The 15,000-nt window shown below is 41.4% G+C and overlaps 2 protein-coding genes across 3 annotated transcripts in view; one reads left to right on the forward strand and one right to left on the reverse strand.

Moving 5' to 3' along the window:
- Positions 1-2,287, reverse strand: part of LOC137992644 (peptidyl-prolyl cis-trans isomerase B-like) — a 29,867-nt gene extending 27,580 nt beyond the window's left edge. Inside the window, exon 1 of the mRNA XM_068838105.1 lies at positions 2,087-2,287. Within this exon, the coding sequence (XP_068694206.1) occupies positions 2,087-2,287 (201 nt within the window). The remainder of the gene's footprint in view (positions 1-2,086) is intronic.
- Positions 2,288-2,605: 318 nt separating this feature from the next.
- The window catches only part of LOC137992643 (peptidyl-prolyl cis-trans isomerase B-like), a 36,132-nt gene continuing 23,737 nt past the window's right edge, over positions 2,606-15,000 (forward strand). The window contains exons 1-2 of one of the 2 annotated variants that reach the window (XM_068838102.1): positions 2,606-2,747; positions 10,342-10,455. In XM_068838102.1, the coding sequence (XP_068694203.1) occupies positions 2,613-2,747; positions 10,342-10,455 (249 nt within the window). In that variant the 5' untranslated portion in view covers positions 2,606-2,612. The remainder of the gene's footprint in view (positions 2,748-10,341; positions 10,456-15,000) is intronic. The other variant, XM_068838103.1, reaches the window with a different exon arrangement.

The following is a 15,000-nucleotide window of genomic DNA, read 5'->3' on the forward strand; positions in this document are numbered from 1 at the left end:
CCATGAGCAAAAAATTCTTGTGTATGTGCAGGGAAATTGCCATCCCCTCCCTACCCACCCCCCCCCCCCCCCAAACAAAAAAAAGAAGAGTCAGAGCCAAATCCTATACAATGTACTTCGCTCATTCAAACAAAGCGATAATACACATACACACTTTATCTAATAAATCTAATTTAAGTGCAAATAAAATTAAATTATTTGGCCCAATAAAGTTATTATGATTCATAGTAAAATTAGTGTAAGCTCAGTGATGTTACATTCTATTTGTGAAGACCATACAGGCAATTGGAGAGTTAAAGGCTCCAAAATGAAGCCCCGAAAACGAAGACCAAAGACCCACTCGAAAACGAAGACCTCGAAAATGAAGACCCACTCGAAAAAACATACAATGAAAATGTTTTAGTCCGGGGTTGTCATATTTGGGTGATATTATGTTATTCCTCCTCCCTTCCCCTATTGGAACCCCACTCCCAAGGAAAACTACTGCCTTTTGTCACGCAATAATTACCCATCAATGCCTAACTTAAAGATGATATTAATGGCCCACTCAAATTTAATAGACAATCAACCTCCTTTTAGGCAAATAAACAATCCTATTATCATCTCATATTGGAGAGGAAAATCCCTAAAGGACATGCTCGTGTGAGCCAAAGTATGAATCCCAAAGCAAAACAATATTATTATCAAAAGAGAGGGAGCCGCGATTGGTCTGTGTCAACACTTTAAAAAATCAATCCTTCAAGATTTTTGCATAATGTTGCAAGCTGAAAACGGTGGCATGGATAGACATTCCAGATACAGTGGGACTTGAAAGTTTTACAAAGTGTTAAGATATTTAAAAACCCATCTGCATGATTAGGCAACATGTGAATAGTGCGGTAGCTGTGAACTTGACGTAAATAATTAAATGGCCTGCAAACAGGATCTCTGTGCATCAAATTGTGCACGGTCAACAGCTGGTGAGTTGAAGCTCCAATTCCCCAACTGTAGGTTGTCGACACTTGGTTGACGTATTGGTCGATAATTGGACGATAGTTGGTCGATAGTGGTCTCTCGCCCTAAGGTTGATTGATCGTTAGTTGATAGTCATTCCCAAACACATTTCGATCAAGTATCCGCCACACATACATGTATCGGTGATAATTTTATTGGTCACCTGTTAGTCAAATATCAGTCACATGTCAGGTATTGGTCAAGTGTGTTAATTAAGACAATGACGACACCAGTTATTGCTATCATGCGAAGGAGGGAAAGGTTGCTCAAGCTGTCCACAGCTCCTATTCGTGCACTTGTTTTGTTATTATAAGGGGGTGTTTACATGATACCGGTACGAGTTTCATTCTGGTACAAGTTCATCCCGGTTCTTACTTATTGCTCTGTATTTGTTTACATGATAACGGTGAAAAATCTCATACCAGTACAACTCATACCGGTATGAGTTCATCCCGGTAGTTGTACCAGATCGAAATTCTCATAACGGTATGAAAAGTTATACCGGTATCATGTAAACGCTACATTGACTCCCATTCCGGTACGAGTCGTCAAGTCGTTGTGGACTGGGACTATTGACGCATGCGTTGTATTTCTAAATATTCGTTAAGATGGCGTCCAGTAATCGATGGACTTGAGATGTGTCAATATTTGTGTCGTCCATGTAAACGCGGTATGAAATTGACAACTCGTACCAGAATGAAACTCGTACCGGTATCATGTAAACACCCCCTAACCTAGACTTCCTTTTTGCTCCTGTCCATTTGCCTGCGAGCAATGAATCACATATTACTAAATGAGACTGCTTAGATCTCCTTAGGACTAACTCTTCAAAAATAACATTTAAACCACCCTTAATTGAACGATTTTAAGAGTGGGTCTTCGTTTTTGAGGTCTTCATTTTGGAGGTCTTCGTTTTCGAGTGGGTCTTTGGTCTTCGGTCTTCGTTTTCGATACTACCGGTATAGGTATATTTAAAAGTCCTCACATCTCAGCAAACTTTACTAGTTTAGCAAATAAACCATGGAGGCATGACACAGTTTAATAAAGCTTGGTCAGCCATAAGCAAACTGAAATATTAAATTTCGGGTATTACCTCGTGGGTTGATAGCTGCTCGAAATTTTTTACAGTTTTTGGAACAGTCTTCCCGAATAATCCGATGACAATTCTGCCTGTCGGTTTACCGCCGATTGAGACATCGAAAAATACTTTCTTTGTTACTAAAGTATCCTGATCATTGGCTTGAACAGAGAAGCACATGCAAGCCATCGCTCCTAGGTACAGGATCCACGACATCTTGGTTAACTGAACGCAAATGCAGCACCAGCTCAGAAAGGTGACTGCACGTGGACCAATGACATTGCGACAACTCAAAGCGCCTTTTTGTCACGTAAAATTCCACACTGCCCACCTGAGATTACTAACCGGTGACCAGGCAAACAGTAAACGATGCTTCAACTACCTGCTTCTGTTTCTGTATGTTTTGAAATACGGTAACCTTATTCTCATCAAAAAGGGATTTTCAGTGAAGTGCAAGTGGAAAGAGGTGAAGCAGATTGCGTGACGATCACACAAAACACTCGCAAAGCATCATTCTGTCCGTTTCTCTTCGTGCGTATCTATGAGTTTCCGAGCTCAAACGATAATGAAGATTGCAGTGACAGTTAGTTTAGGAGTGTTGGCCTTAGTTTTCCTCCTTCTTCCAGACAACTTGGAAGCTGGTAAAACCAAGAAAGGCCCTTTAGTCACGGAAAAGGTTTGTGCTGGTTATTATTAATTCTCTCATTAGTGCTGACATAGTTACTCGACTAACTATGGTGCTGAAGTGGGTGGTATACAAATAAATTATATGTGAGGTTATGAAGGGGTTGTGTATGTAGGTTAAGTGAGCTATGTGGCACCATGCATGGTAAAATAGCATTGTCGTGGCAGGGTATTCAGCAGTTAAGCCTATTTATGGGTGTTACGAAAACTAAGATTTAAGACCCCGGGGTCTTAGCTTTCGTAGTTCGAAAAGTATGACCCCGTCTTACGTCTTAGTTTGCGTACTATGAAAACTAAGACCCTTTGTTAATAGTGGTAATTACGGGAAAGAAACCCGGGAAAACTTACCACTAGTCGGAGATTTAAGCGCTGGATGTTGTCTCCCAACAAAGTTTAACGTGACGACGCCATGATTCACTCTTTCTTGTCACTTTGAGTGTTGTGTGACAAAAAAAGTGACATTCGCCGATGTTTACTCATTGGCACGGAAAGTCTAATATAGTAAGATAGGGTCTTTCCAATGATGAGAAACTCAGTATGTTTATCCTTTGGTTGTTAACCACTAAAAATGTGATATCCGGGGGTAAATTTGTCAGCACATACATGTATTTGTTATCCTATTTCCAGTCTCACACAAATCCAGTGCATATCATTGTGGAGCTTTCAGGCATGCATTCACAATTTAGCCGTACGTCACGCTTGACAATGAACAAATGCGGTAGCTAGAGTATGGTATGTCTGATGGGAGGCTGAAATAGTTTTACATGTAGGACATAGGTGATTTTCTGTTAGTTTCTCTGCATTTGCCTGGCTCAAGTGTACAAGCTTATTTCTCAACTTAATTACTACAATTAGGATATGAGATATCAGCTATCAGGGGGTAGGGGTTAATTACTGAGTCACTGCCCCGTCCACTTAAGTTAAACGTTTTGATGACATTCCTTTCCCACGGTGTGAGCGGTAGCCAGTGTTTGCCGTCAAGGTGTACTGGAACAACCACAACAATGGAAAGATACGTTTTCAAGAGCATGAGTCCAGGGGAAAAAATTCTTGTCCAGTGAAGGTTTCGAGTGCAACCATGGACTCTCTGTTACTTCTAGTGAAAGAAAGGTTTCCCAGCCTGAAAAGCAGTGTCAAACACAACACCTACCAAGAATTTGAACTATTTTACAAGTGAAAGAGGGCAGGGCAGTGACTCAGTAATTCAGGCGCATTCCACAGATTGGTGGTTTTCGTAGTACAGCATTCGTTGCCAATGTTGGCGTGACTTCCAGCTAAAACAGAATGAATGCAAGAATAAAAACCGGGTTTCAAGTAACACTGACCACTGCTGTTGACTCCTTCAGTGACCACGCAGTTGACGCCTCATAAAATTTACAGGGAATATTAATAGCATATCTGTGAATAGAATTAAAATCATGTTTCGGTAGAAATAAGTTACAAAACACCATAATTTGAAAGCCAAAAGTCGCAAAAATATAAACGAAAGGAAATTTAAAGTTTCCAGTTTTTAATTTGGTAGGGGGTTCTGTAATGGGGTCTCAGGGAGTAGCGTCCCTGCCTTCCCAAGCTAGTTTTCCCACCACATTTCTCAAAATTGTGGGAGAGGCTTTAGTCTCGGGACCACTCTTGTCCAAAGGCCGAGGTTGGGGGTAAGCAAAGGCATGCTCCCTGTAGAAACTACTTGCTCCAATAAAACCCTCATGATGATAGCAAGAAAACATAGGCACCAGCCAGCCCCAAAGGCTGGGGTGGGCCACACTTGCCTACCACAAACAGAAAGGTGCAACCCCTTACCCTGGGCTGTGCAAGCACTGCTTGCAGAATGATGGGAAACCTGATGAGCAGCTTGGAGTGAGGGTGGGGACTTGGAATGCAGGGAGTATGAGTGGGAAAGCTACAGAGGTGTGTGAGGAACTGAGGAAGAGGAGAGTGGATGTGTGTTGTCTGCAAGAAGTGAGGTGGAGAGGACAAGGAGCATGGTATATGGGTGTGAAGGGTAGGAGATATAAGTTGTGGTGGTCTGGGAATAGTGATGGTACGGGAGGTGTGGAAGTTTTGGTGAAGGAGGAGCTGTGTGAGAAGGTTGTGGAGGTGTGAAGGAAGAGTAACAGATTGATGACAGTAGTGATGGCGCTTGAGGAAGAAGTGGTTAGAATGATATGTGTGTATGGTCCGCAAAGTGGCAGAACGTGTGCAGAAAAAGAGCGTTTTTATGATTATTTGGGGAGTGAGTGGGATCTTCACAGTGTGGGTGAGCTGGTATTGGGTATGGGTGATTTTAATGGAAACAGATTGAGGGTTATGAGGGTGTGCATGGAGGAAAAATGGAATTGGGCAAAGAAATGTGGAAGGAAAGATGTTGTTAGAATTTTGTGATGAAAAGGAGTTGTGTGTGGCAAACACATGGTTCAGAAAAGGGGAGAAGAGGAAAGTGACATACAGTGCAGTGGAAAATGAGACTGACTTTGTACTGGTGGGAAAGGGAAATAGAAAGTTTCTGAGAGATGTGAAGGTCATCCCAGGTGAGCTTCAGCACAGGCCGTTGGTCACGGATCTGGTTAAGAAGAAGGTGAAGAAGGTGGTGAGAAAGGAAGCGATTGAAAGAAGGAAGGTTTGGAAGCTGAAGGAAGACGATACAAGGGCAAGGTTTGAAGGAAGAGTAGGAGAGCTGGTAAGCGCTGATGCACCGGACTTGTGGAAATGTTTTAAGGAAGGGATGTTAAAGGCTTGTGATGAAGTATGTGGGAAGAAGAAAGGGAGCAGAGATCAGGGGGACACAAGGTGGTGGAACGAAGATGTGAAGGAAGAGATAGCGAGAAAGAAGGATGCGCATAAGGAGATGTCCATCGCAGGGTTACCCCCGGCATTAAATTCACTGGTACCCATTTATACACCTGGGAGGAGAGAGGCACCATGAGAGTAAAGTGTCTTGCCCAAGAACACAACACAATGTCCCCAGCCAGGACCCGAACCCGGACCACTCAATCCGGATTCAAGTACACTGACCATGAGGCCACTGCGCGTCCCACGGTGAGGTGTTTAGGGATAGGGTTATTAGAAAACTCTACATAACCATACATACATGTATAACTGCCACACAGAGCTAGTCTAGATAACCATACATAGTGCTAGATACACAACCGCATATCTTCACACAGTCGTATATAAGCATACTTAAGTATACTAGCTCAAACTGGGTGGGAAATTGACACAAGGTTTCAGAACACTCTTCTATCAGCCTTGTGGTAAAGGGTGGGGTTAGGGTTAAGAAATGGGAAGGCACCGAAGTGCTTAAAAATGGCTTCGGATACAGGGGTGTTGTTTCATGGAATGTTCTTTCTCGCAAGGCTAAACAGGCCACTACCTAAAGTAAGTTTTATTCATTTTTAGAGACTGATGTAGTTAACTAGATTGAAATAAATTGTAATGTAGAGATATTTGTATTTATAGTTAGTTAAATCTTTTACGTATAAATTATAGGAATATACTTTATTTAGACATGGTATTTCCGTCAGGACTGTACAACAATGAATTGAATAAATCCTCCTTTTGGCTTTCGCTTTTTGACTTGGTAGCTTCCCTTTTGGAATGGATTACATTTTATCATTCATAATTACGATGTTCCTTACTTAGCACATTACTTAGATGATTTTATTTAGTTGGGCCTCCCACTTCACCCATTTGCGCCCAGTATTTGTCTACTGCATTGGAGGTGGGTCTACTGCTCCATCCCTAAAAGTGTGAAGGTCAGTCTACGTCATTGGTTGTACTCAACTCCCATCTGGCAAGTTGGAGTTCTTATGGCAGTTGATAGAATCCTGGTTGTCTCAACGCTGGTGTAATAGGCAACAGCTTGAGTCTTTGATAGGTCATCTGCACCATGCTGCCAAGGTTGTCTGGCCCGGCAGGACTTTCATCAGACGCATGATCGATCTTCTCAGACGTTTCTAGAGGGGAGATCGTTCAATCTGCCTGAAGAAAGATTTTCAGTTAGATTTGCAATGGTGGCATCAGTTCCTCTTGCAATGGCACAAGGTGACTTTCTGGCTGTTTCCAGAAGCACATTCTCTTCCATTCTGAAAATGAGTCTTTCGTATCTATCCTCTATGCCAGGACATTTGCTGCTGTGTGCTGCCCGTGTTCACTTAACTTTTGCTGCTCAGCACATCCCAGGAGTTCATAATTCTGTAGCCGTTGCACTGTCTCGCTTTAATTGGCAAGAGTTCCGGTGGCTTGCCTTGAGTGCTCAACCCTCTCCCACTGCTTTTCCACAGTTGCTCCCCTTCACCTTAACCTCCTATCTCTCGAAACGCAATGCAGGACCGGAAGATCCAACAATTCAGCACTGAACAAGTTCATTAGCTTCTTTCAGCAACTTGGCAAACTACATTCTTCTGGTTGCCGCGGCCCTGTGGTTGAATGGCTACTGTGTCTTTTTGCCACATTCCTTGTTCATTCCTTGCAGCACACATCCATCAAGGTGTATTAATCGGCAGTGAGATCCTTGCACATTGAACAAGGCTTTCCAAATCCTTTGTCTAATTGTCATAGACTCCAGTGGGTGGTTGGAGGCATTAAACGGGTTCAAGGTTCTGCAACATTCCAGCAACTCCCGATTACGGACTGCGCCTTGACCACCATTTTCCAGGCTCTGGACATGAATTTTTATGACCACTGCATGTTCTGGGCAGCCTGCACTCTAGGATATTTTGGATTTCTATGATCAGCAGAGTTTACAGTCCCAAAATCCTCTAACTTTTTCTTCTGAATCAGCACTTTACTTACAGGTTGGGGATGTGGCAGTTGACTTGACTCTTCACCCCTCATGCTTGCGTGTGCAAATGAAGGCCTCCGAAACGGATCCTTTCCGTCAAGGCTGTTTTATTCATATTGGGCAGGCCCAGCCACCCATGTGTGCAGTGCAAGCAGTCCTTGCATACTTGGTATGGAGAGGCAACACCCCTGGTTCATTCTTTTTACTGGTTGCGCCAGATATTGGAGGGTCCGGGGATTCCGTGAAATTTCTCTAGTCACAGCTTCAGGATAGGAGTAGCAACAGTTGCAGCCAGGAATTCCAGATCATGTTATTCAGAAGCTGGGAGGTTGGACTAGCAATGCCCACCAACTGTACATTCTCACCCCTTCAGAGGCTTTGGCCAAGTTTTCGCCGCTGCTCGCATGACGGTTGCAGGTGTGCTATTTGGTTGCTTGTGGTGGGGTGCAGTGCCTGGTTTGCTTTTGGGAGTCTGGGGTTCCATGGTCTCTCTACCACTGTACCTCTCGTTCCTCAGGCACCGGTTCTGGATTGGTGGTGGACTATGGTAGGCTTACCATGTCTCCCCCTTGTTGTGTGTGGACATGCGCATCCATCACGACTCTTTCAGGCGCCTAACCCCAAGGTCATCTTGCCAATGAAGCGAGCAAAAATCAGACTGATGTCTACTGAGAAGATTGTTTTCATTTAGATAACGATACAACTGATCATAAATAATTTACTCAAAAACCTTGACCAGAACCAGGATAATCAATATCGGTCCATAATTAGAAGGATCACGCGTAGTTATAACTTTCTTAAAATGAGGTTTGATTCTTGAATTCTTCCGAATGAAATACCAGGCAGGGTCTGGCTTATTCAGAATCAAGACCTGTCGCCTTTCTCTTGCATAATTTATTCAGGTGGGACAAAACGTGCATTCGAGTTACTGGGTACATGCTGGAGGCTAAAACAAATGCTGGTATGGTTAACAAATTCATTGAAGGAGGTGCCCACTTCTATATCCCTGGACAATTTGGGTCTGATTCTGCAAAAAAAAATTAAAAAAACCCTGTGTTATTTCGGCCGAATTAGTTATTATTCTTTGTTCCATTATTTAGAGCATGTCACCTCATTGATAGTTTCCCATGTTTTGCGCGAATTTCCATTGTAAGTCTCAAAAGTCTTATAATAGTAGGACTTTTTTACATCTTGATCACTTCAACTTCTTAAAATTACTCCAGTCACCTGGATCGCCTCAATTTTAAGACGATCTCTCGGATACATCAAATTATTAAACTCAGGGGTAATCCAAGGACTTGGATTAGTGTGGAGTAGAGCATGCAAATCACACACTTCTAAGAACAAATAATTCCATTTCATCCACCTTTCACTGGGGTTACACGAACCTAAAGGCTTTAATTTTCATTTTGTTTAAATAAAGGTCCTCTATCTATCTATCTACAGTACCGCTCGAAACGTTTGTGCATTTGCCGCGGTTCTGACTAGGTGAAACAGCGGATTCAATCTCCAGTTTGACCAAGGTAAAACAGAAAGCCGACGTTTCACCTAGATTTTTCCGGTTGATTTACGCCGTGGTTAAGAGAGGACACTGTAAGGGTTTTGCTTTTATTTAGAGCAAATGCTATCAAAGAAGTCTTCATATTCTTGCAGATCGATCGCATCGATAATTAGTTTGCGTATTTACTATCTACGATGGTTGGTTCATTTGATTATAATAAAGTCCCTGTAATAAGAGCATTTCTCGTTTTCTTTTTCCAGCAAACGTCACGATTTCTTAAATTGTTTGAAATCTGTTCAATACATATGGTATAAAGATCAGCAGAACGTGTTTGGGAAATCTCTTGTCTGTGACACCACTTGTTGAGGGACCGGCCTTGAAAGATATGCGAAAGGTTTTTCACTCTCATCGACCGAAAGTTGGAAGAAAACGATTAACTTTACAAGTAATTGTCAGCCGTTTGGGCTACATGGCTCTCCATTTGTTACAAACTTGTTAAGCAGTTCGCATCGAATAGAACAACGTATTCCATGAGCTTTCGCTCTCACTTGCATGACGGAAGCATGCAGCTTAGTTTATTTACGTTTTAACTCTCCAAATTGGCAGAGGCATGAACTTGTCTATAGTATAGTCGTTGAAGCACTAACTTAGTTAATCTTACTAATTCAGAGGAATGAATATTTCTGAATTTGAAGCTCAACAGCTGAATGACCAGCCACTTAATATTTTGAATCAGAAATGATCGTAATTAACACGCGGCAAGGAGTTGCTTAACAAAATTTGGGAATACAGCTATGGTTCTTCCCTGGTATAATATTTGAGTCATTGATAACGTTTAGTTCAAAGTTGGAGTTCTTCAACAACTATCCCGTAAACATTTCTTTTTGGACAGGATGCAAAATTTGAAGCGCTTTTGATTTTAAATATATCTCCTGTCAGACTGCACTGGCGGCAACTTAAGTTATGCATAATCCACACAGTTTTAAAGAAATGTCCTTTTTATGCCTTTGGGAGAACTGTTCATCATGATCATAGCGAAAAACTTTCAAATTATTAAATGTAAAGATGTAAGAATGAGGCATGATGGTTATCAACATTGTCTGTTCTCAGCTGTCAGGGCAAAGTGAGACGAACAAAACAGACTTTTATGACAGTGTGTTGTGTTGCGTTAGTGCTGTGGAAAACAGTTTGCACATTCATTCGGCCGTGGCATTCGGTTGCTTTTGTCTTTGCCTCGGGTGCTGGTTTTGTATTTTTATTTTGTATTTTAGGTCAGACATTCAGCATGTTGTTTTTGTCTCTGTTCAGGTTTTCTTTGATATCACCCATGGAGATGAAAAATTGGGAAGGGTTGTGATTGGACTGTTTGGTAAAACTGTTCCGAAGACCACGAGAAATTTTGCTGCTTTAGCATCTGGAGAGGTATGAAAATGCTGTTGCTGTTTGAATCATTGCCGCTTGTATATACTAGAAGATTTCTGTTATGAAGGTCTGATTTGCAAACAAGCTTGTTTTTAAGAAAATCAGTTACAGGTGTGTAGGCCTTACAAAGAAGGTGATCTCTGGCAACATAATTATATTCTATAGAAGGAATGCAGTGCCTTGTTCGCACAATGGCATAGCAAAACGGTCAAAAGAAATATTGCTGAAACAATCACCATGATTGTTAAAATAATTATGTTTTGTGCATCTATATTGTACACAAGTGTTAAGAACTCATCATAATTGCAAAGAAAACAATTTTTTATTACTGCCTCAGTGAGTCAGTCTGAAGCGAATGAGCAAGGTAGCTGTCTAATCAGTTGAAGAACAGATTTTCTTCAAAATGCAAGGGATTGTGGGCAAAGGAGCAGGGAATTTTGGTTATGCACGAATGGAGGAATTAAGATGCGCCGTGTGAGCTTCCATTTTCCTCAAACTATACAGGTAGTTTACACTGTCACACAACAAAAAAATTAATTTGAAATCATACAATGAAAAAAGGTCAAGTCTTGGCATGTTTGCGAAACAAATCTCTTAATTACCTCTCCAATTCTCTGGTCTGTGCGGTACATTGTTTCCGAGTTACTTGTCAAAGCATTTCATGCAACTGTAAAGAATTTTGCATGGAGGTGCCATGTAGTCCACCAATATGGCGGCCGGTAAATATCGACAAAAACATCTGGAGTTCACTGTGCGACGAAAGCGCTTACTTTTTGTTTATGAGATAAAATACATGTGTATGAACACATTTCCTATTAATGTAATTCATAGGAATAGACATTTAATTTTTTTTCCAATCAAATAGCTCTGTATTGTGATGTCACATCACCTTGCAATTCGGAAGTTCAAAATCTGTATTTTTGATCTACGAAAGATGTCACAGACCTGGAAAGATAAATTTCTAGGTTATCGTCAACCTGCTTTAGATGAAAATTCAGAAGACCTTGCGATTTTGATTTTAGATTTGATGATGTCATTCACTGTGAAAACCATATATTGTTTTGGTTTTCTTTCATCTCTGAAGTTATTGGTAAGCAGTCTGCAAATGTTGCACACTGATCTTTTGGTAAGAAACTACCTGTAAGGGCTGTGTTTTTAATTATTAAGGAAAAGGAGATGTCACGATATCGGATTGTGTGAGTAATTTATTTAATCCGGCACTCAGATGTCATCAACATAGTCATATGAAAACGGCAAGGTCAGAATTATTTCCTGTATAATTAATTAATGCTCTTTGTTCATGATTCGTCAAAAAGGTCGAAGTTGAATATAGACCTGCCTCTCTCTTTGAAAATAACTTAAAAGTGCTTATGACACTGTCAAGGAATGGAGTTCAGAAATAAGTATGAGTTTCCTAGAAACTTATCTTTAATTGCCATGAATTCAAGTGAGCAAGAAGTTTACTAAATGCAAAGGGCGAGCATGTCCGTACCATATATGGCCTGTCATGCTAGACAAACAGAGACATCCCCCTCTTTTTGTTGATAAAAGAAGCATGGTAAAATGCAAATAAATTGGTTAAGAGAACATGGTTATCACTGCTAATCAAATTAAACAAATGTCTATCAAATAACTACAGGAACCAAAAAAAAAAAAATGTCATGGGTGTAAGTATGAACCCAATGTCAAGTTTCATTCGCTGTTTAAAGGTTAGCCGGTTGCCAAGCACCATCGCGTCTTTGTGTACTCTATCAGAAGCTACGCCAAATACCAGTGTATCCCGGGTAGTATTTTCTTTAGCAGCGGGGTCATATCTGCCATATCTTCTACTAATAGCCGTGCTCCGGTGACGAATTCCTCCTGCTTTAGGCTTTGATTACTCTGGGACTTTGTATAAGCTTCTAGCGCTGCCATAAATGGGGCGATCTTAAGATTGTAACCTTTGTTGGCCCACATGCTTGTATTATAAATTTTGAGTCCTTTGTCGCCAATCCATAACAGCAGCAATCCCCTCTTCGACTTTGTCGAGCGGCCCCGCGAAGATAAGTTGGCATTTTGGTTTGAAGAGTTAAAAACGCTTGTGAAGATCCCCTGGAGTAGTACAGTCCATCGCTGCTGGTTTGAATTGATCGGCCATGTTGTTGCTGAATGTGTGAAATAACTGATGTACTTCTACTGCCGGTGATAACTTATGTCTTAATCCTTAAAATATTCCCCTGGAGGATCCAGTATCTTCTCAGGCCACCACTTCTGACACCATGTCAAGGAATGGAGTTCGTAAAGAAGTATGAGTATACTCGAAAATCATCTTAATTGCCATGAATTCAAGCGAGTAAAAAGATTACTAAATATAAAGGGCTGAAGATCTGCCATAGGTGATGGCTTGATACAACAGCGAAAGGTGTATTACTGGCCATGACATAAAAATGGAAACAGGCAATCGATAATGGTTTAACAGTTGGGGACATTTTCATTGACCATTTTCAAAGGCCTTTGATACTGTGTCGCATGAAGTTCTATCTTTAAAATTAAATGCAATTGGTATCTCTGGCTCTTTACACCAGTGATTGATGAATTGCTTATTCGGCAGATTTCAGTTTGTAGAAATAAATGGCCAAAGATCTCTCTCTCTTCCCATTAGACTTGGAGTTCCTCAGGGATCCTGCTGGGACCAAGACTATATAATTGATGTAGTGTATTGATTCCAGTGATATTACAGTAACAAGGACATGTGCTGTAGTCACCTTATGTGAAAGTACTGCGTGCTATTCCATGGTGTGAAAGTACTGTTACCAAGTAGAAATAGAATAATCTTTGTGTTATAATATAAGATAATTGTTCATTGAATAAAGGACGTTACATAAAAAGCAATGGAAGAGTGTGTGTATCTTCATTTATGACTACACCACACAGTGGCGATGAGGATGAACTCATAACTGCAGACCCGCCAGACCCGGCAGAAAATCTATTACAGCCAGAACCGGCAGAAATTCCACGAGTTATGGAACGGCCGTTGCCCGCACCCACCGCATTCGACATTGATGCAGCAGATCTATACAGTGAGTGCAAACACTGGATGAGCGTGTTTGAAATATCTGCCATTGCCTCCGATCTAAAAAAGAAGGAAGATGCGATTCAGAGAGCTACGATGCTGCACTGCCTTGGCCCCGCAGTTCAACGCGTCTTCAATAGAGGTTTTGCGCGGCAGCCATGTTGCATGGCAGGAACAATGAAAATGTTTTGCATTAGAAAGAACATTTGTTCCCATAGGAAAAAGAATCTATTGCTCCTGCCATGCAACATGGCTGCCGTGCAAAACCTCTATACCCTCCCCGGAGAACGCAAGTCCCTCGAAGAGGTGAACTCTGCCCTCAGTTTATACTTTGCACCAAAACGGAACGTTGTGGCAGAGAGCTACAAGTTTAGGTCACGAGCGCAAAAGGCAGCTGGACGAATCGATAGACACGTACCTGACCAACCTCAGAGAGCTGGAACTGACGGACACACTCCTGATGAATGCGATGCAATCAAGTCCACGCGCAAAATCTGCAAAAAAGTTGGACACTTGCAAAAAGTTTGTCGCCCAAAGCCCAATGCAGCACATCAACAAACTGGCACAAAAAGAAGCCAGCAAAGAAAGAAAAGAAAACCCCAACCATGAAGGTCCGCAGCTTGAGATCCAAACCTGCTAATTGGCTTGAAGACAGCTCAAGTGATGAGAGCGAACTAGTACTCTCTTTGAACAATGTTGACAGTTCCATTACGGTACAAAATGATGGTCGACACTGGTTCTAAGTACAACATAATATCCTCACAGTTATATAAATCACAATTTAAGCACAATGACTTGAATGGAACTCAAAAACGCTTTACTGCGTATGGACAGAAAGAACTGCTAAATTGTAATGGTTATTTTATTGCCACCATCAAAGCCAGCGATAAGACTATCAATACTAAGATTTACGTAATAGAGGGTAACGCAGAATCATCACTGGGATGAGACTCTAGTTTCAAGCTACAGTCTCGGTCACAAATGTTGTAACACAGACGGCAATTTTCCCCCTCTCCCCCTTCAATGTTGATATTTATGGTTGGGGTGCAAAAACCAACCGGTAAATGCAACATTGATTAAAGGGAGGAGGAGGGGTACGTTATTAACAGCTTTGATGCGCTTCACTTGTTGTTCAAGCGAAGTGTTACAACTATTTATGACCGAGATTGTTTGGGTATTGAATGACGCAATTCAGGTAAACAAAAAGCGCCATTTCTAATGTATTCTGTAATGGTTGCTTTCATGGGACTCTCGCAAGTAAGATACATCGAAGCATGTTTAGTTACTTTTAAAATTGATAGAAAGTGTTGACGTGACGCTAAAAAGGAAAGATATCTTGTAGATTTACAAGCGAAAAGCTGCACAAGCGTAATGGCCTTCAATTGAACGCTGTTTCGATATTAAACGTCGTACGGCTAAGAGCTTTTAACTGAAGCCACGTTAAATTGAAGGACTTTCCGATCGTAAAGTGCTGACTTTTGTGATATTTCAAT

The sequence above is a fragment of the Montipora foliosa genome, chromosome 2 (genome assembly GCF_036669935.1).
Source record: "Montipora foliosa isolate CH-2021 chromosome 2, ASM3666993v2, whole genome shotgun sequence".
Lineage (NCBI taxonomy): Eukaryota > Metazoa > Cnidaria > Anthozoa > Scleractinia > Acroporidae > Montipora > Montipora foliosa.